A 26,381-nucleotide genomic window follows, 5' to 3' on the forward strand; every position below is an offset into this window, starting at 1 on the left:
ATATTTAATGCATAGATGAAACTGACATATCAGGCTTTCTGCACACCTAATTCTCACCATGACAAAAGCAGTTATTCTGTACTGGAAGAGAAACCCATTCAAACATGAGACACTTAAACATTCAAAGCAGTTTCTTCAGTTGTGGGAGAGCAAAGGGGGGAAGCATTTGAAACTGCCAAATAAATTTATTTCCCACTTATTTTTTTAAACCAAGTTTCTCTAAAATCAACTTTGTCATTTTAAAATTTAAGTCCAGAGATGATCTTTTGTGCAGCAAGTTTCAACCCAGAGAAATTTTTTATAGCTGAATTATAAACCCCTGGATACAGGAATTTATAATGGAAATGCCAATTGACCTTAATAGTAGCTGTTAACAGGCACAGATGACCCACAAAAGGAAAGATTACAAAACCACACAACAAGGATATATAAAATGTATAGGTCAATCTATAGAATTAATTCTTTAAAGCCAGTGATAAGATTCTGAACTTTAAGTTGACCTGTATTATATTACTTCCCTCTATTACTACTGCTGTAGCTCATTACTGTTAGCAATGCTGCAGTTGATAATATTCAAGTTGGACAGCAGTTCATGAGTATATGTTTTAAAACCTATTCTAATGTTCCATTAACCTCTCAGGACAATATTTTATATGATCCATTACCATTCCCCCCCCCCCCCCCCGAACACAGTGTTTTTTTTTTATATATATATATATATAGGGGTGTGGGTGTATATATATTCTAAGCAAGAATCCTTGACATTCTTAAAGTAATAAATCTCAAATTCATATTCTGCAATGCATTACCAACCCACAACTATTTTAATCAGTGTGCTTTAGTTGTGTATGTGTTCAGGTGCATTGCTGGACTAGGGCAATGGGGCTGGCAGTATTGAATATCAGCACTTACAAAAAAAATATAGTGCTAACAAACTACAAATCCAGGCAATCAGGGAGGCATTATGGTCAGGAGACCTGTTCTGTTCCTAGCGGATAGGAGACCTGTTCTATTCCCAGTCCCACTGACCTGCTGTGTGACTTTGAGCAAGTGGCTTCATTTCTCTGTACCTCTGTTTCCCCTCCCACTCTTGTCTGTCTTGTCTGTTTGGATTGTGAGATGGTCAGGCAGGGATTGTCTCATGCTCATGTGTTTGAACAGTGTCTAGCATGACGGAGAACCAGTCTCAGGTGGTGCATCGATCGGGTCACTATTGCAATAGAAATAAATAGTATTACTAATGGGAGGAAGGAGGACTGACCAAACTGGCTATGCAGGCATATTTAGGGGTTCTGTAAGCATTTTTAAAAATAGTGAGCTGAAAAGCTACTGGAGGACAATCATATGTCAGCCTATATATCTGGCAGGGGTGAAACACTGTTACTAAATATTAACTATAGTTGTGCACATACAAGCTGTACTGAGAACAAGACATGCCAATAACTTGTTAAAAATGGAATGTGGATAGAAACTACTATTCTTCCCTTTCTCCCACTCCTTGAAATTTGGAAAGCGGATGAGTTGATTTAATTTACAAAGGTCAGATCCAGTATGGCTACTCCGGTATTCAAAACTAAAAATGGAAAATAACTTCTATTTTAGCTACAAAACAATTCTCATGATGGTTGTTCTTTGGCAATATTACACCAGGATATTTCCCTATTTTTTGTAAGCCATAATTACACTATGACTCTCCCTACAACATAACATAACAACATTGCAGGTAGTTTCTAAAGATGTTTTCTATATGGCTCTGTACCTGTCAGCCCTGGAAAGGCCTGGAATAAATACGTTTGGCGATAAATGTTTTCATTGATACCTTTTAAGTCCATTGGAGTGAGCTGGACACAGAGCACAGTCTGGATGGATAAAGAGGAAAAATAGCAAATATATTGCTTGAATGAGTATATTCTCTTTTCAATAGCTGGCATTTATAAATTTAGAACCACTCAGAATATACAAGGGAAAAGTGTTGATAAATCAGAAATAATAAAATGTCTGAATAGAATGTAATAAGTATCATACCCAATGTCAATTAAAACAATTTTTGTTAACATTATTTCACTTGATAAGGTTCAGAGAAAATGACTGTGTTCACAGAGTGTGATTTGGAGGGAAGATTAGCAGTACAGTGCTTTTATCTCCATCCAGGCTTCGACTATGCTTACGTTAGTAGCATACAGTAGAAAACTGTGTGTGTGTGTGTGAGAGAGAGAGAGAGAGTGTTTCCTAGTGTGCTTATGACATCCTCAGTTTCCAATGCGGAGCTTAGTTAAAAGAGCATGTGTGAGCAACTCCCAATAGTTGGAGACCTCTGGCAAACAGTGAGACAGAGGGAGGGAGCATTAGCAGTCTTGACTAAAGTAGTGAGTGCTGTGTTCTGGGCATGGAATGACGCACATATTGTGCTGGATCAGAAATGCGGAAGAATTAGAAGCCTCTAAGTGTCAACTAGTCTTGGTTTAAAGAGCAAAGCAGCACAGCTACGAAGCTGTTCTCTGTGTGGCGCTGGTAAGATATACATCGTTCTTTGACTTCTCTCTCTCTCTGCTCTCTCTCGCTCGTTTTCTTCCCTTTCTCCCTCCCATTTTCCTCCCCTCAAGGCTTACATAGCACAAGGCTTCTGACAGGGATCAAGGGGGAAACAATTTGGTTGGGCTTTACAGATTTTCTTTTTCTTTAATTTTTTTTTAAAAATCCTTTTTTGTTTTACGTTTAGTGTGAAGCAAAAAGATTGTACTAGTCAGCGTTGAAATGCTAGTTCTTTTCTTGTCTCTCTCTCTGTGTGTGTGTGTGTGTGTGTGTGTAAATATATATATATATGAATACACACGCAATCTATGTATGTACATTTTTGAGTAAACAAGAGTAAAAGTCCGTTTCAGCTGGCCTGAAGATATGAGGCCTTGGAGAGACTATCTATTTCCACAACAGCACCAAGTTCCTGTTACATTACATGTTGCTCTCTGCTGATGGCAGTTGATAATTGGTAGCCACAGTCTGTGGTCTGAGCGCAGCTTTTTGTCTAGCACCTGGGCTGGGCCCTGCTGATATACAGTGGAGTGAGAGAGAGTCACACACAGACAGAAAATAAGCTAGCTGTAACTGTGCAACTCTGAGTGAGCGGCCTCAAGAGGATATTGCCTCACTGCATGGAACTTACCTGAGGCTGACTGGTGATGCTGTGTCTGCTGGGGGGTTCACAGAGAGGCTTGAATCCCTTTTCCAGAGGACACGATTATGTCCAGTGAACAGCGTAACAGTACAGCGTTGAAGGATGCTCAGTTAAAAGACCTGTTATTGGAAAAAGGTACTCCAGTTTTTGGTTGTATTTTTTAAATATTTATTTAATATATTTGCATGAATCAGATTATTGTAAATTTGATCTCTGACTTCTATCTGATCTGCCAAGTTACAATATTGCTGTTTCAGAGCTACTCTTATAAGGAGAGGTGTATAAATAGAAGGAAGTCTATTATATATGCACACAGTTGTTTGTACAACTATCTCTTTAGGAAAATGGTCCAGGCATTTCTACCCACATGAATACAAATAAGCTAATGTATCCCCTCTTCTATTCTTAATTTATTCTCCTAGGAAGGTGTTTTCAATAAATACACAATTGCCTTTTTTGCTGCATATTTGTGAAGTAAAAAAAAATATTCCCCTGGAAAAACTGTATTACTCCTTTATGCCTGTGTGTGGGTGGGTAGATATAATTTTTTCCATGCTCAATTTTTGAAGAAAAGCTTTACTAGGGGATGTGGGTGGTGGTGGTTAGGGTGAGGTGCCTCTCACGTTTGCCGTTAACTGGAGAGCCTGGGTGGGGTGTGTGGGGGTACTTGACTGTATGTTGGCATACATCAGAAACTGCACTAATTGCCTTGAGTTGTGTCAATAAATGTAGACTACTTGTGCTATTGTCCTTTTTCTTCTGTTCTAATAACTAGCAGGGGGACAAATTGGGTACAGGAAAAGATTAAATATCTCCCACCCCACCCTTTGAAAAGAAATTGCTACCCTTGAAAATCTAATGGAGTGTTTTCTTATGCTCTGTTTTTCATTTTTGCATCATAAAGCCAAATATGGAAAGAGTTTGTGTGTACATGCTGTAATAGAATATACTGTGGTTTTATTATATGTGACCATATTTTGATTGTATTTTTTTGTTTGTAAGTCTCTCAAATGATTCAGATCCTGAAACATTTATTCAGAGAAAGACGGTACTGCCCTTTCATAGAAATACTGGGCCCTCGATAAATTTGGAAGACTCAGCCCTTGGCAGATATAGAACTAACATGTCATTCCAGTGATCTCTACATTCTAGGAAAGTCTCTAAATCAACATTACTCATTTTGCATGTTGCCCTTTAGCAACAGTCTCACAGTTTCCACAGTAATGAAGTATTATATAGGCAAAAAAAAAAAAAAGTTGTGGGTGTGCAGATGCTCAAATATCTAGCCTTTATATATTCTGTAGTATAGCAACTGTCTTCTGTGTCAAGTTTGTAACCTGCAATTGTGACCTAAGGCAAATTGACCTTATCCTAAAACACATAAGTAATTCTGTGTTCCATGCTTTTAGATGTTTTAGCTATCAGTACAATGACCTGAGAAAAAACTGACAAACTGATTGTTGTATGTGGAGTTCTTAGCAGGAGTAATGGGAGGGTATAAAAGACTGAAGAATGAAAGTGTGTGTAGGAGTTGATTGTGTTTTTAATGAATGGTCTATACTTAACTGAAAAGAAAAAATAAATTAAAAATGTAATTGCATTGTTAAAGGAGCTTTTAATCTTGGAATAATTTCAGTTACACCTACTGTGATTAGCAATGAAATTAAGCTGCTAGACTTTTGTTTGTATGCTCTTGCTCATTGATAACTTCTGACAAGTAACAAAACCTTGTAGCACAGGCAGATATAGCAGGTATTACTACATGCTAGCACTGATAACCTGGTAGTATGCTTGCCTTTTTGCATTTCTTGAAGGTTTGTGATGGTTTTGTTTGGAAGAGATTTTAGAAGCTAAAAAGCTTGGTTTGCTTTCATTTGCAATACAGGACATTTTGAAGAATACATATAGCAATCTTCCTTTCACTCAACTTTTAAAAATCACCCTGGAAAAGAAAGACATAAAAGGAAAAAAGTCCTCTTTTCCCCCCCAGTGCATTTAAATTTCTGCCTTTTAATGTTGTTAGCTTCTTTTTTGCCTGGCCAAGATTTTTAAAATCGGAAGCCTAAATTTAGGCTCTAAATCCATATTCAGGCATCTAATTAGGTGGTGTCATTTTTCAGAAGTGCCCTTTTCCTTTTTTACCTGTGTGGCAGCCAAAGATGTGCTCCCATAGACTAGACATTCTCTTTGAAGACTAGAGCATCCCTTGTGAGTGATGCACTGTTTCCATAGAAATGTAAGCAAATGCATAACTCCTAAGGGCAAATTCTTCCCTTAGTCACACCCATGCTCCTTCAATAAAGCCAGTGGGGTTGCATGGGTGTAAGTGAGGGAAGTTTTTGCCTCTAAATAACAAGTTTTTGGTGGTACGAGCTAGTCTTTTGCCAAAATGGCGGACTTTGTAATGTTTACTTTGTAAATAGCATCATTTCCTCAATCGTGTCTGTGCTGGCTTTCATTTTTAACCATGTTGGACTTTGCATTAGTTTGGGGTACCAGAACTCAGTAACTCAAGGTAAAATCCTACTGAAGACCAGGCAGTTTGTAGTTTTCATATGAGTTCGCAGATCGAGTTAAAGACTGGGCTTTCCCCATAGACTTTAACTCTTTCAATTATGTTCTATCAGCTGCAAATTGTTAGCATGGCTGAGATACTGGAAACAAAGTCTTGATTCTTCTCTCTGCAGTATCAGCTCTGATGCTGCTGGAGATCCCAGGATTGTCCTCACTCTGTAGGGTGTTAATAAAATAGCTTTTCCCGCTGGGATCACTATATTTTCCAAAGGACTGCGTCTTCTTCGAGAAGAATTACCTTTGTGGAGGCTGCATCATGAAGTCTCTTAACCTTTGATTTGCAGCTACCCAATGGCCTAAACTCTGTTAGTGCTTAAATGTGCTTTCTGCATTCTGGTTGGGATGCAGAGTTCTTGACAAAACTGATATTTTAATCCATTTTAAAATGGCCATCAATAAATAGGTTGAGACAGTTGTTGTGAGATACTGAATGTTTGCAGAATATTGTTGCAGAAAATGAATGTTCTGTGTCCAGGCTGATGGTTTTTCTCCCTTTCATTGTTTCAGCTGAACTGGAGTTTGTTCAGATAATCATTATAATCGTGGTGATAACTGTTATGGTGATAGTGATCATCTGCCTGTTGAACCATTACAAACTCTCAACACGCTCTTTCATCAACCGACAGAGCCAAAACAGGAGGCAGGAAGAAACTTTGCAGCCGGTAAGTCCAACCTCCTTCATCCCATCCTCCTCCTCCTCATTCATGCTGGTTTCTTTCAGAGCTTAAAAATACATGAAGTTCTGCTTATAGGCAGCCATGCGAAAAACTTCTGGCATCAGTTTTATTATTCTCTGTTAGTGAGTTAGTTTTTTGCCATTGTGTGTATTAATGAAAAAAAATCAGTGCCCGATTTTAGAGTTTCACTGCACAGCTGTTTTTAGGCACTGCTGTGTTTTATATAGCAGCTTTTTCATGCTTCATATTTGTCTGGTGGTGTCAGAATGTGAAAGCCCTGATTACTGCTTCTACTGCAAGTTTTTAGTAAATTTTCACCTTACGGAAGGTGTTGCAGTGATGACCTGGGAAGATTTGTCATTTCCTGTTTATCCTTAGAATAGATGCAGCAGTGTTAGCTCCTTACCAGCTACTGGGGAGAATGTGAAAAGCCTGACATTTTTCTCTCAGCTAATTCCCTTCCACTCCCAGGCTTGTCTCTGCCATCTGGAGGGGGGAAAGGCATCAAACAAATGTCTTAAATCAGGAAAATGATATATCCCCCAATTGAGGAGAGTCCTGACATTGATGTGGCCCAATAACTGAGTAATTGCCTTTTTGTGGTTCCTCTGGTCTCTCCCTTGTTCAGTTTAATGTCATTTTCAGAGTTGCAGCACATGCAGCTGTGGCATCGAGGGTCCTGAGATGTTGCAGGCAGGCAGTCCCTACTAATGCCCCTCATGTTTCCAGTATCCATTAAAGGCAATGGCAAAACTCCCATTGACTTCAATGGGGCTAGAATTTTATGCCAGGAGTTTGACACTTAGACCAAAGGTCCTGCATGTAACCCCATGTCTCCCTTCTGTCTTCTAGAGCACCTCTAGTGGTGAAAGGAGAGCTTGCTACCTGTGCCCATTGAGCTCTTACTCTTTGAGCTCAGGTTGGCAGTAAGAATGCCATTTATGATGATAGTTTTTGTGATAAAGACAGCATACCCCCTCAGGAACTGGGTTGAAAACACAACCTTATTTCACATGCCATTGAACATCCAATGTCCATCAGATGATGATGACTTTCAACCACTACTGCATTGGGCTGGTTTCAAACCAGTGACTAGAGGTGTATCCCCTTTCCAACTGACTGAGCCACCCAAGAACTTGCTTCTTTTTACATCTGTTTGTAACATGGTTATACAGTTGATCCAAAGGGAAAACATTTGCATAAAGTCCCAGTTTTATGTTTTTGAGTGAAGTTAGAACTTACGGAAATGATGGATGAATTACACTAGTTAGGGTTAGACTCAGTGACAGCATTCTCACTCCCCACCAGTACCAGCCCCTGCTGCTCTGGTGATGGACCTCTTCTGAGCAGAGAGAGACACTGTCTCAACATGTGTAGTGATTTTGTATTTGTAGGTGAATGGGGACTAAGCCTGACACTATCAAATGGGTGACCTAAGTCAGCATTGATCCACTCTTCCACCTGGTCCTCTCACTCATGGTGTCATTTTAAAACAATGTAGTAAGGCCCTAGTAAATGCTTCTTTGGTAGGACGAATGGCATTCTTTGTTTTTTTGCAGATGTTTTTGGTTCTGAGGGGGCTATTTTATATCCTATAGCCTAGGCAAACAGATGCTATAAGCATCTCAAAATATATTCCCTGCCAACACACACATTATGATGTTAGTGTCATGAGAAGACAACGTAGTCCTGAAATATGGTAAACTTATTGTCCCTGGAGTTCTTCTTTGCAGACCATCTACATTCTGGTGGTATCTGGGGGATCTATTTGTTCTTGCACCTAAGAGAAGGAGGAGAGAAACTGTCTTATTGAGAGTACATGCTGTAGACATGTTCCCTCTCACAAGGTACCTCCGGAATATTGTATTCTAACTGGGTTAAAACAAAATCAGAGCTCTTAAAACTTTGCCCTCACATACTCCTTACTGTCTGGAGAAATCATTTAGACTAATTTGAGGATTTTTCTTAAATGAACACCGTGAACTTAAACTTTTTCAGACAGAAGTGTGATTGTTTACCTACAATTGCTACAAGTGCTGAAATAACTAGAGGAGGTTACGAAATATTTTTTCTTTCCCCCCTTTTTTAATGCCGAGTGGTGTCAAATGTGTACAATAGTCCATTTCAAGATTTCTCTTTTATAGTCAATATCCCCTGTTGTTTGGGTGGGCCTTGGTCATAGGAACTATGGAGAGAAAAACATATTTTTGTAAATAAGAAAATGTAATTTGGCACTGGAGAGAGAGGAGCAGGTATCATGCCTGAAACAATTTTTAACATAATAACTAAATTTCTGATTGATGATACCCTTTTAAATAATGACAATCCCAGGCCAGTGGCTGGAAAGAGTCAAGAAACTTTCTGGGATGGGGTTGTCATCATTGTTCATTTGGGTTTCTATTCAGCCAAGAACTTTACTTCAAATGATTTTGCTATTTTTGTAGGGCCCAACAGGTGATGCTACTTGGATGGTCCCTAACTAAGGCCTGATCCAAAGCTCACTGAGTCAACAGAAACACTCCCATTGACTTCAGTGGGCTTTGGATCAGATCCAAGTTTGATCCTGCAAACACTTGGGGTATGTCTACATTGCAATCTAAGCCTGGGATCCAAATTGAGGCTCAAGCCTAAACCCCCTTCCGTCTACACACAAATTGCGCTAACCCAGATCTCGGCCCCAAAGTCCAAGAACCCCATGGCAGTGGAGGGTCTGAGTCAAGCTGGGACCCAGGTTTCAAGCCCTGTTGCTTTGCAGTGTAGACACAGCCCCACCGGCTTCATGCTGTAGGAATCCGCCAAAAGTATCCCACAATCCCATGGGCCGACTTTCTTTGTTCTCTGGACAGTCAAGTTTTCCACACTGCACCACAAACAAAGGGCTAGAGCAGCCATATTTTGGAAGGGCACTAGGAAATCTGGGATATGGATGGTTGGACACAGGTCCACATAATGCAGTGTAAATGCTGGAGCCCCAGGTTGGGATCCAGAGTTTCAGTTCCTGACCTGGGGTTACAAATGAATGTAGATGCTCTAGCACTAGGTTAACAAACCCAGGGTCTGCTAACTTGAGTTCTACTAACCCTGGGCTTACATTGCAGTGTAGACGTATCCTTAGGCACATGTCTATAAAACTTGAAAGAATTTCCAATAGAAACAGTTATGTTAAAAACAATAAACATTCCCCTGCAATGTTCACAGTCCAGGCAGTGAAGGATTGTGCCAGTTCATGAAAACCAGAAAATGCACTATTGAGTGAACTAACACTGAAAATGAGTAGTCTGTTTTCATTGTCTAAACTGAGTGAAATGCACAAGGTAAACAAACAGCTTCAATGATGAAAAGTAACAGAAGTCACAATTTTTTTTTTTTAATTCTGTATATAGGTTTTCAACCTGGCAGTGTCCCTTTAGGTATTTTTCAGGTCTTGTTCTCTTTTAATTGATGATGATAACTGGGTTCTCTGTCATGGGAGCAATGATTAAGGTGCGCAGACTGAGAATGGATTTAGAATACTTACTGACTACTAATTGCTAAAGAAGGTGCACATCACTCTGGCTCAGCCCTTTGCTGTTTCTGAGCAACAGTAACTAAAAAGAGTGTCAGTTCAGTATTTTCATAGAAGAATTATTTTTAAAAATAAAATTATGCAGTTGATCATTTCTCTGTTTCAATGAACTTCGTCCAATTTCTGCTGTTGCTTCCTTACATCCAGGCAATCCTATTAACTTCATTGAGATTGCACAGATGTAACTGCGGGCAGAATCATAGCCCCTTTTGTTTTAATTTGAATTCTATACACTGGACAGCTCTGATGGTATTTTCATATGAGTTCATATTTGCATAAGTCTTAGATTTGCTCCTTTTATCACAACCAGTCCTGGTGCTGCTAATGTCTGAACTGTAGCAAGATCACACAGGTTTCTGATGCCACAAAGACTAGAAACCCAGATAGCTCATGTTTTTTATTCAGGTCTTTCCAAAAAAACAACAACACTATTGAAATTAATAGATTAAAACTCTTCTTTCTATTATTGCCAGCCTCAAGTGTTTAAAAATCATGAGATTGGCTTAAAAGTCATTGGATCTTTTTAAAAAAAATACATTTTGTGTTATTTTTGTTTGCCTTCTGATTTTGAAGTCTTTACAGAGAGAATGCACTTGCTTCACGTTTTCAAGATTTCCTTTGCAAACTTGAGGGCCAGAAACTTACTTATTTTTTTTAATTGGAATTCTCATACAATCTCTTGATTCATGCAGTTGGGCATTAAAAATAACACCAAATATCACAAGATTTGCAATAAGATCACAAGAGTTGTCAAAACTGACATCCCAGCTTTTCAAAGGACAAAAAGGGACTAGTCCTGGAAAATGTCAGTGGCTCTTTAAAAAAAAGTGCTGATAACTGACTGTCTCAGTGTTCAGGTTGAAATGCGCTTTCCTGTGTACCCATCAATTCTCTGCTTTCTTTTCTTTTGTCTTACTCTTCTCCAGCCTTTCCTCTACTCTTCTTAATGTTTAAATTGTCTTGATTTAATGTGCTGAAAACATCACATGTGTCTAAATCAGACCCACAGATACATGATTTTTCCATAGAAGTTTTGCTTCAGGCAGATGTTTAAGGTTCTACTGCATAACCAATCCTGCTATCTGCCAGGGTGGCTTAAAAACACTATTCTTTAGTGTAGATGGAACCTAACCATGACTTCAAATCATAATGGAAATAACCCAAACTTGCATATGATTTTAGGGACAGAGTTAGGTCTCACCTATGCTGCAGGGTTATACTGTGTTAAGGGACAGCCATGTTGTAAATGGGCTCCCTGACATGGTTGGATTTGTATTGTACAGGTGACCTAAAATGGCAAGGTAGTACTTAATTGTACAGACATTATGATTAACTACATATTAAATATTAAATGTTTCCCCCTGCTGGTCAACCAATAGTGGGATAAGCAGTGCTTGGATACAAAATCAAAGGTGAGTGGGAAGGCAAATGTTATATAATATGTACCATCCTGTGGGAAGGAAATTAGTGCTCACACAGCCAGGAGCAGGCCCAATGCTGTTTGCTAGCAGAGTGCCATCAGCCAACTTCATACTCTGTAACATCTCATGTGCTGCTGACTACTTCTATCAGCAGTATGGGGGTTCTCAGAACACAGCTGTATGGTGGCCTTTTAGGGGTACACCAGCCTACGGTGCAGCTGACATCTTTTTGGATCTAAATTATGGAACAGAGAATTGTGGGTCGATGTCCTGTGAGAATTGAAATTTCAGCCTTCTTGGTAAATCAAAATGATTCCATGAGAATGTAACCAGAGACACTGGCTCAGGGTGGCAACCCTACTCTCCTATCTGCAAGGCCAGGAACTAAATATAAACGTTCCCCTCTGGTGGTTAACCCATAGTGGAATAAGCAGCATTGTCAGTGGGGACATGGGGAGAAAGTTGATTTTGAAAACGACATGTGAGAGGACATTTCGCAAACTTCTGACATTCCAATGTTGATTTCTCTCTCTCTCTCTCTCTGCACCACTGATCTAAAATGGACGTTGAAAGAGTTCTGAACACTTTCACTGCCCCAGGCCCACTCCTGGCAGCAAAAAATGTGTCATGCAAGACACTGGCAAATGATTGGCCCCAGCATCCCTGCTTCCAATCTCTGTGAGAGGCAGAGCTGTTAGAGCCAGTCAGCTTTCATTAGTATGTATATTGATCATGCCTACCTGGTACTCTGAGACACTGTCCCAGGAAAGCCGTTGTGAAAGCACTGGGCTCTTCCTGAATTTAGCTGGAACAGCCAATTCAGGAGAAAAGCAACAAACAGCAGTCCTGGCCTGCATGGAACGAGGATGACAACAACAAAAGAAACTGTTAAATAATATGAAAACTCCAGGGCTTGGCTTGGCGATGTCAAACTTTGGCTTCGAATGATCCCCTTTAAATTGTATTTCCTTTTTTTATTGCATTAGCATTACTAGTTCTAGCCACTGCTGGCAGCCCAGCATTACCTATTTTTCCTTCCATTATTTTAACTTCAGAAATAAAAGAAACCCAATGGGAATAAGTTCCCAGATAACAGCCACAAGAAATAAGTGCCAACGGTATAACTTTATCACCAGAGCATAGCAATGTAGTTCACCCTCATTGCCCTCTTTATTAACTCTAGTGTGCAGGGTTGGCGTTGCAGTTTGCAGTATCCCAAAGTTGTCAGGAGGGGATTGGACATGTATTGCCTTTGCTCTCTGATTGCTGCTGGAGTGCAGGGGGATTGGCTCATCTATGCTTCTCAAGATGTACTCCAAGAAGGGACTCTAATTTGAATTGGGCTGAGTTTCCTTTCTCCCTCATCCATAAGGTGGGAGGAATTGGGTCTTGTATGCCACCTCTTCCGGTCCCAATGTCCGAAAGAGGCCTCTAGCCCATGAGTTGCTAAGCAGAGTTAGCCAGTTATGAGAAATTGTTTGGTGATTTTGTGATAGGAGTAAACATAAAACCACAACATTTTGTTTCAAAAGTTACTCATTTATTGGAGTGTTCTGGCCATTATTGTTTGAAGCCTACCTAATAAAGGCACCGCATCTCCTTTAATGGGGGCAGTATAGTCCAGGGACAAGCAGCAAGGAACTCCTGGATTCTAATCTGCCACTGATTCGATGAGGGGCCTTGAGGAAGTCATTTCTTATTCTTCAAATGCAAAGTGAGGATAATAATATTCACTCACCTTAAGGGACGACTTGAAGGTTAGCGAATGCTTGTACAATAATGTACTGTGAAGTCCAAGGATGTAAAAGCTTTAAGTGTATTCATAGTCATTATTTCTGCTAGCTATAGCTAGTCAGAAGACAAGTATAAATGCAGTTCTTTCCCTGATTAATTTTCCCCTTACCATCCCAGTACCCTGTCTCTTTGTCATTGCACAGCCTTGTGCAGAACACCATCACTGTGCTTTCACTTAGGAAATAGGATTTCTAAGGGAGAGAGAAATCTTGCTGTAATGTTTGCTTGTTCTATTGGGGCATACAACAGTTTTGCTTTGCTTATGTTCTAAAGGGGAAGTGTTGGCGATCATTAAGAAATATGACAGTCTGTGCCTCCAAAGAAGAAATAGATTGTGGAGAGAACTAGTGTGTGTTGGCTATTCCTAAAACCAGTCAGAAAACTGAGGCTCTAACTCCAACCTGTTACTGCCACCTAGGGTCAAAATTAAAAACTACACTCAGAAAAATTTCATCTGCAAAAAGTGTGGCTGCACAGTTTGGGTGGGAGGAAGGAATAGTAATCTTAGGCCATCTCTAAACTGCACTTCCATTGTTAAAACTTTTGTCGTTCAGGGGTGTGAAAAACACACCCCTGAATGACAAAAGTTTTAATGACGAAAAGTGCCGGTGTGGACAGCGCTTCAGCGGCTTCCCGGCCCCGAAGCTACTGCCGCTCGTTGGGGTGGTTTTATTTTGTCACCGGGAGAGCTCTCTCCTGGTGTCAAAGAGCGGCAACACAGCGCACCATACAATGGCACAGCCACGCCGTTGTAAGGTGCACAGTGTAGACGTAATTTCAGAAAGAAAGGAGGGCTTTGACTTCTCAGCGGTCACTATTGTCTGTATGTATGATATGCCTGTCTACTGTAAGCATGGTAACATAACATTTTCAAAATATATTCTACTGGAAACATTGCTCTAGACTTTGGGGTAATGGTGGAGTTTCCAGCCTTAGGCCTTTTTGCTTGGGTTCCTTCTCCTAATTTACACTCCTATTTCTCTCTCCCACGCTCTTTGCTAATGGAGGCAAGTCCATCCCAGTGCCCTCATGTCATGTGCATTGAAGGGAACAGCCTTAATGTTGGTTATACCCGATGAACCAAACTTTCACTGGCATCCAAGCAGGAGCGCCGCCAGCTTTTTTGCCGCCCTAGGCGGCGGAAGGTCCCGCCCCCAAAATACTGCCCCTGACAGAGGCGGCGGAAGGTCCCGCCCCCGAAATACCGACGACGACTGGGGCGGCCGAAGATCTGGCCGCTGCGGTCGCCGCCCCCCAAATGTGGTCGACCGCCTAGGACGCCTAATGGGTTGCGCCGGTCCTGCATCCAAGGATAGTGACGATAAGCCATGAGAAAGTACAGTACTGAACTGAGATCAGGGTTCTCGTTCTGGTTGTCTGCCAGACTTGCTGCGTAATATTGTAAACATCCATAGTGCATGACAAAAAGAGAGTCTCTCAGACAGATCAGCCCTGAAACTTAAAAGTGGGGGGTGGGATAGGGGGATAATCTATTTAAATGATATCGAAGCAAACCCAGAGTAAATATAGAATTTCTGCAGTCCCCGCGATAAATGGCAAACTAGCAAAACCCCCACCAAAAAAACAGAAACAAAAATCATTCAGAAGTTCCCAAAGCAACAGAGGATTTGATGCAGTTGGTTGAGAATGTCCATCAGTTGAAAGGGAGTCTTTCTTCAGTCTCACTAGAAATATTCCTTTTTGAAATGTGGAGCCAGTCAGACGTTTTTGCCTCATTGTAGTCTCTTAATTTTTATTAATCATAATTTTGTGCTTCTAATTTACCTTGGTTTAATTAAAAAATATTGAAGCCATTACACCTCTTCCAACAAATTCCTTCCCCCCCCCCCCCCCCAATTTGTTGATGTGTTGACTGTAAACTGAGGAAGCTGGGTGACTTTGGAGGCATCAGGAAACAAAATATGTAAAAATGGCCTTGAAAAGTCACCTGCCTGATAAATCTCTTTGTGAAATACAAAACTGTACGCATTGGCCTGCTAAACCCAGGGTTGTGAGTTCAATCCTTGAGGGGGCTACTTAGGGATCTGGGGCAAAAATCAGTACTTGGTCCTGCTAGTGAAGGCAGGGGGCTGGACTCGATGACCTTTCAAGGTCCCTTCCAGTTCTATGAGATAGGATAGGTATAGGTAAGAGCAAGAACCTAACAAACTGAAATGTACTTAATAAGAGGGGTGAGAAACATTTAGTGCTTGATATTAAATACAAAAGATTTTTGTTTGCAAAACCTTACAATATCCATTTAATATATAAAATTTAATAAAAGAAAATTATAAAGAAGACGGTACACATGCATTTATTTCTCTCTTGTCTTTTCCCTCCCCTCCCCCATTCTCGTTTCTATGTTTTTCACTTTTTTCTCTTCCCCTTTTCCCATTTTGGCGCCTTCCCTCCTTTTTTGCATTTTATTTTTTCAGCGTCATGAAATTTGTTTCTAATTGTTCTTGTGGGGCAGCATATCTCTTTCTGCTTCTTCAGGAGGTTCTTACACATGGAGTAGCTGCTGATTGCAGCAGAAATTTACTAACATCCTACTCACTTTCTCCCTGCATCCCCTTCCATGTGATTAACTTTATGCCTTGTCTACATGGGAAAGTCGTATCAGTATAATTATATTGGTATAGGTAAATTGCTACAAGTTATATTAGTATAATTCTCTGCACTGCATGAACACTCTTATTCTGGATAAGAGTGGACTTTTCCAATTTGGTTTAAAATGCTTGCAAAACGATATACGCTAAACTGGAAAAAGCAACAGAGAGTCCTGTGGCACCTTTAAGACTAACAGATGTATTGGAGCATAAGCTTTCGTGGGTAAATGCCCACTTCGTCGGATGCAAGTGGGTATTCACCCACAAAAGCTTATGCTCCAATACATCTGTTAGTCTTAAAGGTGCCACAGGACTCTCTGTTGCTTTTTACAGATCCAGACTAACACGGCTACCCCTCTGATACTAAACTGGAAAAAGCCACTCTTATTCTACAATAAGAATGTCCATCCAGGGAGTTAAATCACTATAGTTATACCAGTGTAAATTCATACCTTACCTTATACTGGTATAACTTCCCATGTAGATAAGCCCTTATTCAGCCCTGGATGTAGAAGGAACCTGACTCAGTGCTGTGTGCAAGCCCAGGAGACTATCCTTGTCTTACCCCTTCCTCCCTGACACAGTTCCCCCTCACTATTCAAACTATGTGCCAGTGCTCTTTCTTTCTTTCTTTCTTGTAGGGATTAGGAAAGCAGGTACACATTTCTCACATTGGAAAAGGCTAAAAATGAGCAATGGAAAACTGAGGCAGAACAGTTGCTGCAAAGTGAATAAACATGCCGTAAGGTACCAGGGAATGGAACTGAAGAAGAGAGTATGTAAATGAATGAGCTCCCGGGCTTTCTACATAGAGGAGGATTGAGGGGCATGGTGAAAAAGCAGGAAGGTGAAATTTACAATAAACCCAAAAGGGACAAATGGCTTTTTCCTTTTACTGGCATTTCTTATATTTGTATAATGACAGAACTTGATTTAGTTCAAGGAAAGTTATCATGACTGATATGCTTCAGCAAAGCCAATTACTTCTTAGAAATAACATTTTTATTTTGCCACATTTTGATTGCATTTCTGTGCTTTACAGCTTCTCTTGTCCCTTTTGGATTTATCTGAAAGCTGTATTCCTTTAAGCTGTGATATTTTCAAGTAAAATAAAGCCATTAAGGTAGTTATTGCTGCTCTGAAAAGAAAAATGTAATGAAATAACAATATACCTTAAGCACTTTTCCCTTATTGACATTTTCTTATTTTTTGTTCGTGCTATCATTCTGCCCTTAATGTTCTAAAGTGTCAAAAACGCATTAGTGGCATACAAAAGAAAATCCTTAGCAGGGAGATAGTTGGGGAAAGGGATTGAGGAATGGAAATTGGTGCGTGAAACCTTGCTTACCCTGAATGGTCATAACTGTACACTATACTCTTGGGTTGGCCAAAGAGATCCTGGGTTCAGAATATTATTTCATGGGGGAAGAGTGTATGTGGAGCGAGAGAGAGACTAACCAATGAGATCATGAACGTTAGATTCATGATCATTTGAGTCTTGTGCAGTAGTCCATAGTATTGCAAGAAAGGTAAGGAAAGTCATGTGAAATTCAAGGAAAACAGGTGAATGTGCAAGCTTGTACTAAATGAAAAAAAGCAAATGTTAAAGATGGGTTAACTTGAATGTTGCACTTACGTTTGCTTTCTGTGTTTTTGGCTTAGTTCTGAGTTCAGTTTTCACGGTAGAAGAAGTGATACTTTTACTTTTATTACTTATTACTTTTTAATAATGCTTCTTTTGATGAATGTAACCAACTGGTACAAGTTGATTGTTCTGAAAAGTTCTTTTATGTTGAAATAAAAATTATGCAAGAAGTTAATATTCTTCTGTTTTCTTTCTCCTGCTAGGAAGGGTGCTTGTGGCCTTCAGACAGCTCAGTGTCACGACAAGGTGCTTCAGAGGTAATGCTTAATTTCTTGGTAACCTTCAATGATTTGCGTTACTGCTTCTAACATATATTTCCCCTCCCTCAAAAACCATTGTTTGGTTGGCTTGCCTACAAGTTGGTTAATTAAGTTTTTTTAATATAGATCAAAAGAGTAAAACAATAATTTAATAACTTTAGGCCTGAGAGGTCCTGGGGCCCCACAACTGCTGTTGACTAGACAATGTGAAACATTGTCTTTAAATTGTAAGTTCACACAAGATCTCTATGAAATCAATAGGATTCTGCATCGGAGCAAGGGATTGGGGCCCTGGATAAGCGTTGAGTAGAAGGAAACAGATGACATTTTCTCATGGTGGAATGTCTTGGACCTTTTTCAATTCAGTTAAAATGACCATCTGGATTCCCCTACAAAGCAAGATTTTAATCTGTGTAGGAAGAAAGGTTCTCATTGCCAAAAATCAATGTTGGGATATTTTCTTAGGTTCACAACTAATTTATTTCAGGGGTGGAAACAGAAATAACTTTTCTGGAATGTTTTATGTTTAAAGAAGTAGAATCCCTCTCCCCCCCCCCCCCCCCCCCGTGAACATTTTTATAACTTGACAAAGAGGTGGGGGATTAATACCCTTTAGGGAACACACTTCATTTTTAAAGCCATTCACAAATTACTTCTTCTGGATTTTTACCGTACCTCCAACTCACACCACCACTGATGGGCGTGTGTCTCCACACTGCAATCATAGGGTATGATTGCAGCTTGTGTAGACATCTCCGAGCTAGCTTTGGTCTAGCTATCTCAGGTACCAGAATAGTGAAGCTGCAGCAGTATGAGCTTCAGCACAGGCTAGCCGCGCAAGTAATTATCATGGGCCTGTGCTGAAGCAAGTGCTGCTGAAGCTTCGTTGCTCTGGTGCCCAAACTAGCTAGATTAAAGCTATCTTGGGAATGTCTCCATGAGCTGCGTGTGACTGTGTGTGCATCTGACTTGTTTAATCTGTGTCTGAGCTAGCTTGTTAGCTCCCTGAGGCAGGGACCATTTTCTCTTTGTTGGCCCTTGATAAATAATTAATACTCATAATGTTTTGCTGGGTGATGCTTGGAAGTGGATTCACAGCTCCCTCTTACCTTTTCAGATCATGTATGCCCCAAGGTCCAGGGACAGGTTTACCGCTCCATCATTCATGCAGCGGGACCGTTTCAGTCGCTTCCAGCCAACCTACCCTTACATGCAGCACGAGATTGACCTTCCTCCGACCATCTCCCTCTCTGATGGAGAAGAGCCACCACCATACCAAGGGCCATGCACACTGCAGCTCCGGGACCCAGAACAGCAGATGGAACTCAATCGAGAGTCTGTCAGGGCACCACCCAACAGAACCATTTTTGACAGTGACTTGATAGACATTTCAATGTACAACGGGGGCCCATGCCCACCAAGCAGCAATTCGGGCATAAGTGCAACCAACTACAGCAGTAATGGAAGGATGGAAGGACCACCCCCAACATACAGTGAGGTCATGGGTAATTACCCAGGCTCCTCTTTTTTCCATCACCAGCACAGCAATGCGCCTCCTTCATCACAGAGGGGGAGCAGACTTCAGTTTCAGCAGAACAATTCAGAGAGCACAATAGTCCCTATTAAAGGCAAAGACAGGAAACCAGGAAACCTTGTCTAAGTTACTTTCCCAGGTGCACTTGAACTGAAGACAAGAGAATCAAACAGGAATGTGGAGGAAAATCCCCACATTCCTGTGCACAATGTTGTTAAGTTACACGTGGTACAACTTAGTAAAACCAAACGTGCAAACCAGTTCTTTGTTTCTGATTCCTTTCAGGGGAATTGCATGCAAAGTGGATTGAGATAATACAAACTTCCATTCAGTTTGGCCATGAGCAGTGTTTTGGGGAAAATATATATTATTTTTTTTAAATAAACTATTTGAATTATTTAATTCTAAAAGGAAACTTAGCACAGAAATTAGGCTTGTACAGCCTGTTTTATATTAACTGAATGGCAGAGAGAAGAAAATGAGAAGAAAGTTTTGCTAGGTAAACGGGAGAAGAATCGGCCAGTTTGCTTTTTTCTCCCAAGGCGTGGAATTTTTTTTATATGAATCAAAATTCCTGTTTTGTGTGCCAAGGTGTAAAGTTGAGAAATTAGATGAATGCAAGGAGTTAATTTGTGTTGTGAAAAATGTGTTTTAAAAAGTTGCACTATCTTAATGTTTTAAAAAATATATATATGAGGGAACTGTTTTACGTGAAGTTCTTCTATATGTTGTCTTTTCAAAACCTGTGGAATAATGATTAGACCCCAGAAGTAATCTGGAGGAGTTTGCCCCACCTGGTATTTGTCACTGAAAGGGGATTGTTGAATTTAGCCTAACACCTATTGACTTACATAAATCAGGAAATACAGGGACACTTAACATGTTATTATCTTTGCAGTAATTTGCATTAAAATAACAGTGCATCAATGAAGTGTCTTGGAGACTTTTGGATGGAAGTAAGCAAACATGAAATTCCAGCATTTCACATCACTTAGGTTGTTTTAGCTATTACACAGTTTATGCCATTTGTTTCATTTAAAGCAAAACATACTAATTTATATTAATTATTAACAAAGCACTGTCCTTTTTTTTTCCTTTTCACAATGCAGTATCGTTAATACTTAAGGTTTTAGAGATTTTGTCTTCAGTGTAGCCTGAAATATATTTAGTCACATATCCTGACGTTATGCAATAAATTGTTTAAAAATGCAAGGTGGTTCTGTCCCGTCCCCCCCCGAATGCAGTTAAAATAAGTGACTCTTTCTTGTGCATTTGACTGTCCAGTTTCTATTTAAATTCTCTACTGAGATCCATCCTGTTTAAGCAAGTGGACCTCAGTAACCATACCCCCTCCTATGCAGTTTCTGCAACACATTTGATACTTTTTACAGTGCTAGTGATATTGGCAATGGTTTCTGCAGCATTTGAAAGCCATTGGAAGTGACTTGGGAGCCCCGGTTAATCTCACTGTAAGCCATTAGCCTTTTCCTCTGGGCCTGATCCTGCAAACCCTTACTCATGCACGTAATCCCATTGAGCCCAATGGGACTAGGCACATGTGTAAAGATTACTCACGTTTGGGAGTGTAGGATCTGGCCCTATTTTTGTAATACTCGTCTTAAAGTAGTTGGAAGATATGTGTCTGCCTGTCGAATGTTGCCTAGGGTTTTACTTTCTTTCCATGGTTAGCTTCTCTGCCGAAGTTAATGTAAGAATTGGAAGGCAATTGAAGAATGGTGGTAGTGACTTCAAGAGCACACAGAAAAAGCACAATATGCACTTAAAATGCATTTTGGAAATGGACTTTAAAAGCAAAAAAGAATCTTTAGAGTCTTAGTTTTAATATTCCTAATATATATGTGTAGTAGAGTTTTCACTGTAAGGTCTCACTTTTTCTACAGTCTTAAGCCTAGTGCTTTGTTAACAGCAGCAACCAACGAGTGCATCAAATGCACTGCAGAAAAGTACTGTACTGTACAGCACCTGTTTCAATTGCTGGAGGTTGGATTTCTGTGTGACTTCTCCATACGACAGGGCTTGATTGAAACATTGATTACTGAAGTGAATCTTTGATCTATGCAGAGTTTTAATGCCAAAACAGCGTGTGTGTATGCATGTGTGTGTTCATTTTATGGGTCTCTGTATAGATAACTTCCTTAGTGAGGTGACTTTGTACTATTCTAGCTTGATGAATATTGGAATAACTATATTCTGAACAGACAGCCCCATTTATAACTGATCAGAATCTGCTTGTTTCTTGATCTGAATTGTCCCTGGTAATGCAAAGTGAACCCTTTTTATTTATGTAGCTATATTTGAAGGGAGAAGTAGGAGACTGGATTTAGTAGTTTCCCTTACTAATGCCCCCAGCACAGATGTTTATGGGATGACTGACTAGCTGTCTGTCGATTATAGCTCTTGCCTTTTATAGTTTCTGGGAGTAATACATCTTGGAATTAGGATTTTACAGATGACCTGCAGGTTTAGGCCTGAGGCAGTATCCACAATTTAAGTCACTTCAGTGGCTTTGTTGCTAGTAGAGGTGAGCAGAAGTGAGTTGTTGCCTAGATCAGGATTATTCAGCCCTGAGGCATCTAGGTCAGAGAACAAATGGAAATCAATTGTCATTCAGTCAGGGAACCACTGGGCCAGGAGAAGGGCAGGTGAGCAGTCCTTGGCATTGGACCAGTTTGAATACAAGCTGTCCCACTGCTCTGCAGATCTCATTAAAGCCACATCTACTGACTTCAAAGCCACCTCTTGGGAATGTATCTTCTTTGAGGATAACCCTTTACCATCTTTCCACCCTAGTGTCCCAGTGTGTTGGTGTAACTCCTATTAACATTGATGGATGTGATGCATGCACATACAGAAGAAAACACCTATCACAATGGTCTGTTAGGTTTCCTTGAACTAGGGTTACAAACACTGCAGAGGAAGTAACACATTATCTCAGCTCTGCAAAAAGAGATTTTTAGACTTCATTCTGATTATATCTTAATGAATGTTAGTAATCTCTGAGGTGGATTCTGCCAACAATATTACAAAGGAGTGCTCTTTCTTTCTTTCTGGTCATAGAGAACAGAGAACACGCCAGCACTGTTAGAACTGAACTTCGAAAGAGAAAATAAGAAGAAATGATATCAAACAAGAAGTCACTGTCAGTCTGTTCAGGCTCAAAAATGGGCATTCTCTCAAGGGAGGTAAATTCTATGCAGCAATTCTGGAGGAGTCTCTGTAAAAAGACTCAGGACCATATTCTACGATGTCCTAGCCACCCAAATGTAATTTTTAAACTATTAAATTGATATATGTTCTTCAGATTATCACATGGGTAAAACTTCACATACATGGTACATGTTTGTGTATGTGTCCATGTATGTATATTATATGTAAAGTACACACAAATATACCACATATGTAGAGGCTTTTATCCAGGTTTTTATCCTCTGACTGCCTCACTTGCCCTCTGCCCAATAACCTATCTTCCTCAAGATTTACTGAAACACTCCACATTTCTGAGCAACTTCAAACAGCTGTTACTTTTTAAAAAATTAATCTTTCAGAAATAGATATTCCCTCCTCTTCTCTCCACCTCAAAAGTAGAATTCCTCCCCAAAATTACCCTATTCTAAGGCCCAGGCTGGACAAGTTTCAGCTGTTGGACTGGTGTCAGCTTTTCTAGTCAGAAAAATGTCTAATCTTCAGAGTGTGTTGCCTGGTGGTCTCACAGGGATAGGAAAGGGAGCTTTATGCTATCAGGAAGAGGGGATTACAAACTTCCCAGTGGGATACATATCACTTACTTCTAGCCCTGGAATTACAGAAAAATCTCTCAAGCCTATTTTTAGAGGTTTGCCTGGCTCCTTCTGAGCACGGCGCAGTTGGACTCCTGGTATGTGAGGCACCTGACTTTAAGGTATGAATGAGAGATGAAAAATAGTCCCAGTAAAAATGTTAAAAGCTCTCTCAAGTATTCTTAAGATAGCGTTTCTGTAAGGTGTATGGCATATAGAGAATACACGATACAGTGATGTGATAGGAAGGTTTGGTCATCATTAGTTTGGGATGATTTCCGTACGCCCCACTCATAGCTTTGTCACTCATGAGCAATGCATCTAACCCAAACTCATGCTGATAACATTTTACCACACTGTTGTTCACTCTCTGTATGTGAGAAAACACGCACACATTCTATATATGCAGTCATGATCAACAGAATAACTACCTTTATTTTTGATTCTGCAACCATGGAATTAATTGAAACCGTGCAATTAATTGCATTTATTTTGCACCTTTGTCCTCATTTTCATTCTGCCCACTAATCCATCCCAGTTGGAGCTACTTCTGATGTTCCAAATCGCAATACTACTAGCTTCAAATGAAAAAGAGCCTGCCACTACATTTTTTCCTATAATTGTGGCTTGGGTGAAAACAGGAATTGAAATTACACTGCTGCAAGAATAGCACAATTCACTAGGAAAAAAGCTTTAGCCCAGTGAAGAACGTTCTCCTGTTCTCCTGTAGGAAGCATTCATTTCTAGCCCTGACAGAGAGTGTGTCATTGAACCTTAAAACTGACACCTTCATTTGTAAGAAATGTTTGAAGGTTTTAAAAATGTTTTATAACTAACATTTCTCTGACTCTGAGGCCTGCACACTCATGGTAACTAAGGCAACCTGGCTTTACAGGCAAGGAATACAAAAATATAGTACCAATCAAAACACACACACACTAAAATTGTTCTTAAAAAACTTGTAAGCAGGAGGAATAAACAAAACACTTGCTGGTGTGTTTGAAAGGATTAATTGGGATTTGGATATTTGGGGTTTTCCCAGAAACTCTCATAGCTGCCCCACCCTGGACTCATGCCATACGTGACCATTGTTTGTGTTTGCCCACACAGACATGTACACCTCTCTATCTGTTCTAGTTATCCAGATATTAATTATTATTCTATAACCATCTTCCAGGGATGCTGCGTGGGTTTATTTTCTGTCATAAGCCAGTTTAAAATGTCCCTTTCATACTATAGGAAACTATTTTGAATCCTGCTGTTGAACATGGCTCTGTTACATACCTGGGCAGTGGCAGGTAACCACTCAAAAGGTTGAAAGTGTGAGGAGCACCCGCTCTCTTCCCTCGCCCTTTGAATAATGTACGGTCCCCTGCTTCAACCAGTTGCCCAGGTTCCCAACTCTGACATGGGGCACTGGTGCATCTTCCATCCAACAGCTCTCCTCATTAGGATGCATTTGAAAGCAGTCCTCATATATTGGGAACTGCCCTGCAGGAGACCGCTTGTACTGAGGTCCTGCAGTGAAACAGATTTTTAAAACTACAGAAGCACATTGTCTCTAATAAACCTAGGTGGTACTAACAAGGGACCCATGTTTGAGAGTTGGTTCAGAGGAAGCTTTGCTTTAGGTTACTTTTGTTTTTTGTTTCATTTAAGGGCTGTTATAAGAATCTTGTGAAATATGGTTGGCCTTTCCCATTGTGTACATGCCCCGAAACTAACCCCAAATGTGTCACTTTTGTTTCACCCTCACCCTCACCCCCAAGGAGGTACTGTCATAGAATTGTTTAACATCTATAGAGGCCCTTATAGCAGCATTTCACGTGTAAAAAACCCTTGTGCGGATTTGTCTGAGTTACATCGTTTCAGCTGAACTTTCAGAGTTTCATTTTAATTTATCTTTACTTGCTATGTTTCCTTTTTAAATTACAATTTACACTTCTCGTTATGGGGTCCCACTTTAAAATCCAGACCAAGACCCACCTACGAATGTTGGCTCAGCCCTGGTCTGCACTTAGCAGTTTTGCTGGCATAGCCATGTGGCTCTGGATGTGATCCCCACCTCATTGACTAACATAGGTATGTCAGCAAAAGCCCTAATGTAAATGGGGTTGCCCACGTGTAGGCAAGGCTCAGTATAGACGAAGTGCTTTGTCCAAACAGTAAATAGCACCAGTGCAAAATTTAGAAGCCGATTCATGCTTTGTAAATCAGCCACAAATATTTTGCTTTAATACATTTAAAGGCCACTAACACCTCATTTGTAATCATTCATTCTACATTTCTCTGCTCTCAAAGCAAAGCAGGGAAAGTCGAGCTTGGTTTGTACTGAAAATGTCAAAAACTCTCCTTCTGGCTGTAATTCTGCCTTGGCATATGCTGTGTTACATCTTTAGAATAAATACAAGCAAAGCTAGTATTGCTTTAATGCTAAAATATTTTACCTTTTTGTGTTTAAAACAGAGAGAAACAAACAAAAAGAAACCCCGCCCTGTATGTGATTTACTGCCAGGGATGACTGTGGCTCATTTCTTTGCTATATTGCTGCTGCTGCTGCTTTAAATGGTTTGGTATGTGAGTTTTCTGATACCACGTGGTATGTGTTCGGATCTCGTGGGTGACAAAGCTGTCTTTTTCTTCATCCTTTCTCTCCTCCGTTTGTGCTTGTCTGTCTGCTGTGGTAGGGGTATTAATAAATAAATATATACATATATATTAGATATAATTTTGAGGAGGTTTGCATGTTAGTAGTTTGTAAGCAACTAAGGGGCCTCATGTTCAGGTCTGAGTAGATAGGAATCCGCTTGCACTCTAGGGGCCGGATCCGAAGCTCATTGAAGTCAATGGAAAGACTCCCATTGATTTCAGTGGACTTTGGCTCAAGTTCTATGCTCCCACCTTTGTTGTGCCTCACTTAAAATGGTGCTTCTTCAGTTGTCTGTCTCTTCTTCTGAGTTTTATTTGTAAGGTGCTGTATATAACTTGAATATATTATGCACATATCCTACCCAATGGGTAGAACAAACAAACAAAAAAAGACATTGTTAATACTGTAAGATAATGTATAGATGATACCAATTTTAACACAAAAAAGGGCATTGAATTTGTGAATGCCTACTTATGTGCTTGGTCCTCTTTTGTAAGAAAATTTGCAAATGTATGCATACAAATGACAAAAAGTCTATGTATTTTATTTTCCTATTAAATATCAATATAATATCATAAGGGAAAAGAAGAGTTTGAACAAATCACTTTTGACCAGCTTGTATATAGCAACTGGTTGTTTGACGCATCTTTGCGATGAAGATCATTCTTTTTGTGTGTGTC

The 26,381-nt window shown here is 40.1% G+C and overlaps 1 protein-coding gene across 2 annotated transcripts; it reads left to right on the plus strand.

Moving 5' to 3' along the window:
• Positions 1-2,420: 2,420 nt before the first annotated feature.
• Positions 2,421-19,882, plus strand: LDLRAD4 (low density lipoprotein receptor class A domain containing 4). 2 transcript variants are annotated; one of them, XM_065399183.1, is made up of 4 exons: positions 2,421-2,511; positions 6,257-6,411; positions 17,664-17,717; positions 18,838-19,882. In XM_065399183.1, the coding sequence occupies exons 2-4, from the start codon at positions 6,307-6,309 to the stop codon at positions 19,378-19,380; spliced, it is 702 nt and encodes a 233-aa protein (XP_065255255.1). In that variant the 5' UTR covers positions 2,421-2,511; positions 6,257-6,306; the 3' UTR covers positions 19,381-19,882. The 2 variants fall into 2 exon arrangements, with proteins under 2 accessions (XP_065255255.1, XP_065255256.1); XM_065399184.1 differs by lacking the exon at positions 2,421-2,511 and adding an exon at positions 3,066-3,310.
• Positions 19,883-26,381: the final 6,499 nt, after the last annotated feature.

This window comes from Emys orbicularis, chromosome 2 (assembly GCF_028017835.1).
Source record: "Emys orbicularis isolate rEmyOrb1 chromosome 2, rEmyOrb1.hap1, whole genome shotgun sequence".
NCBI lineage: Eukaryota > Metazoa > Chordata > Testudines > Emydidae > Emys > Emys orbicularis.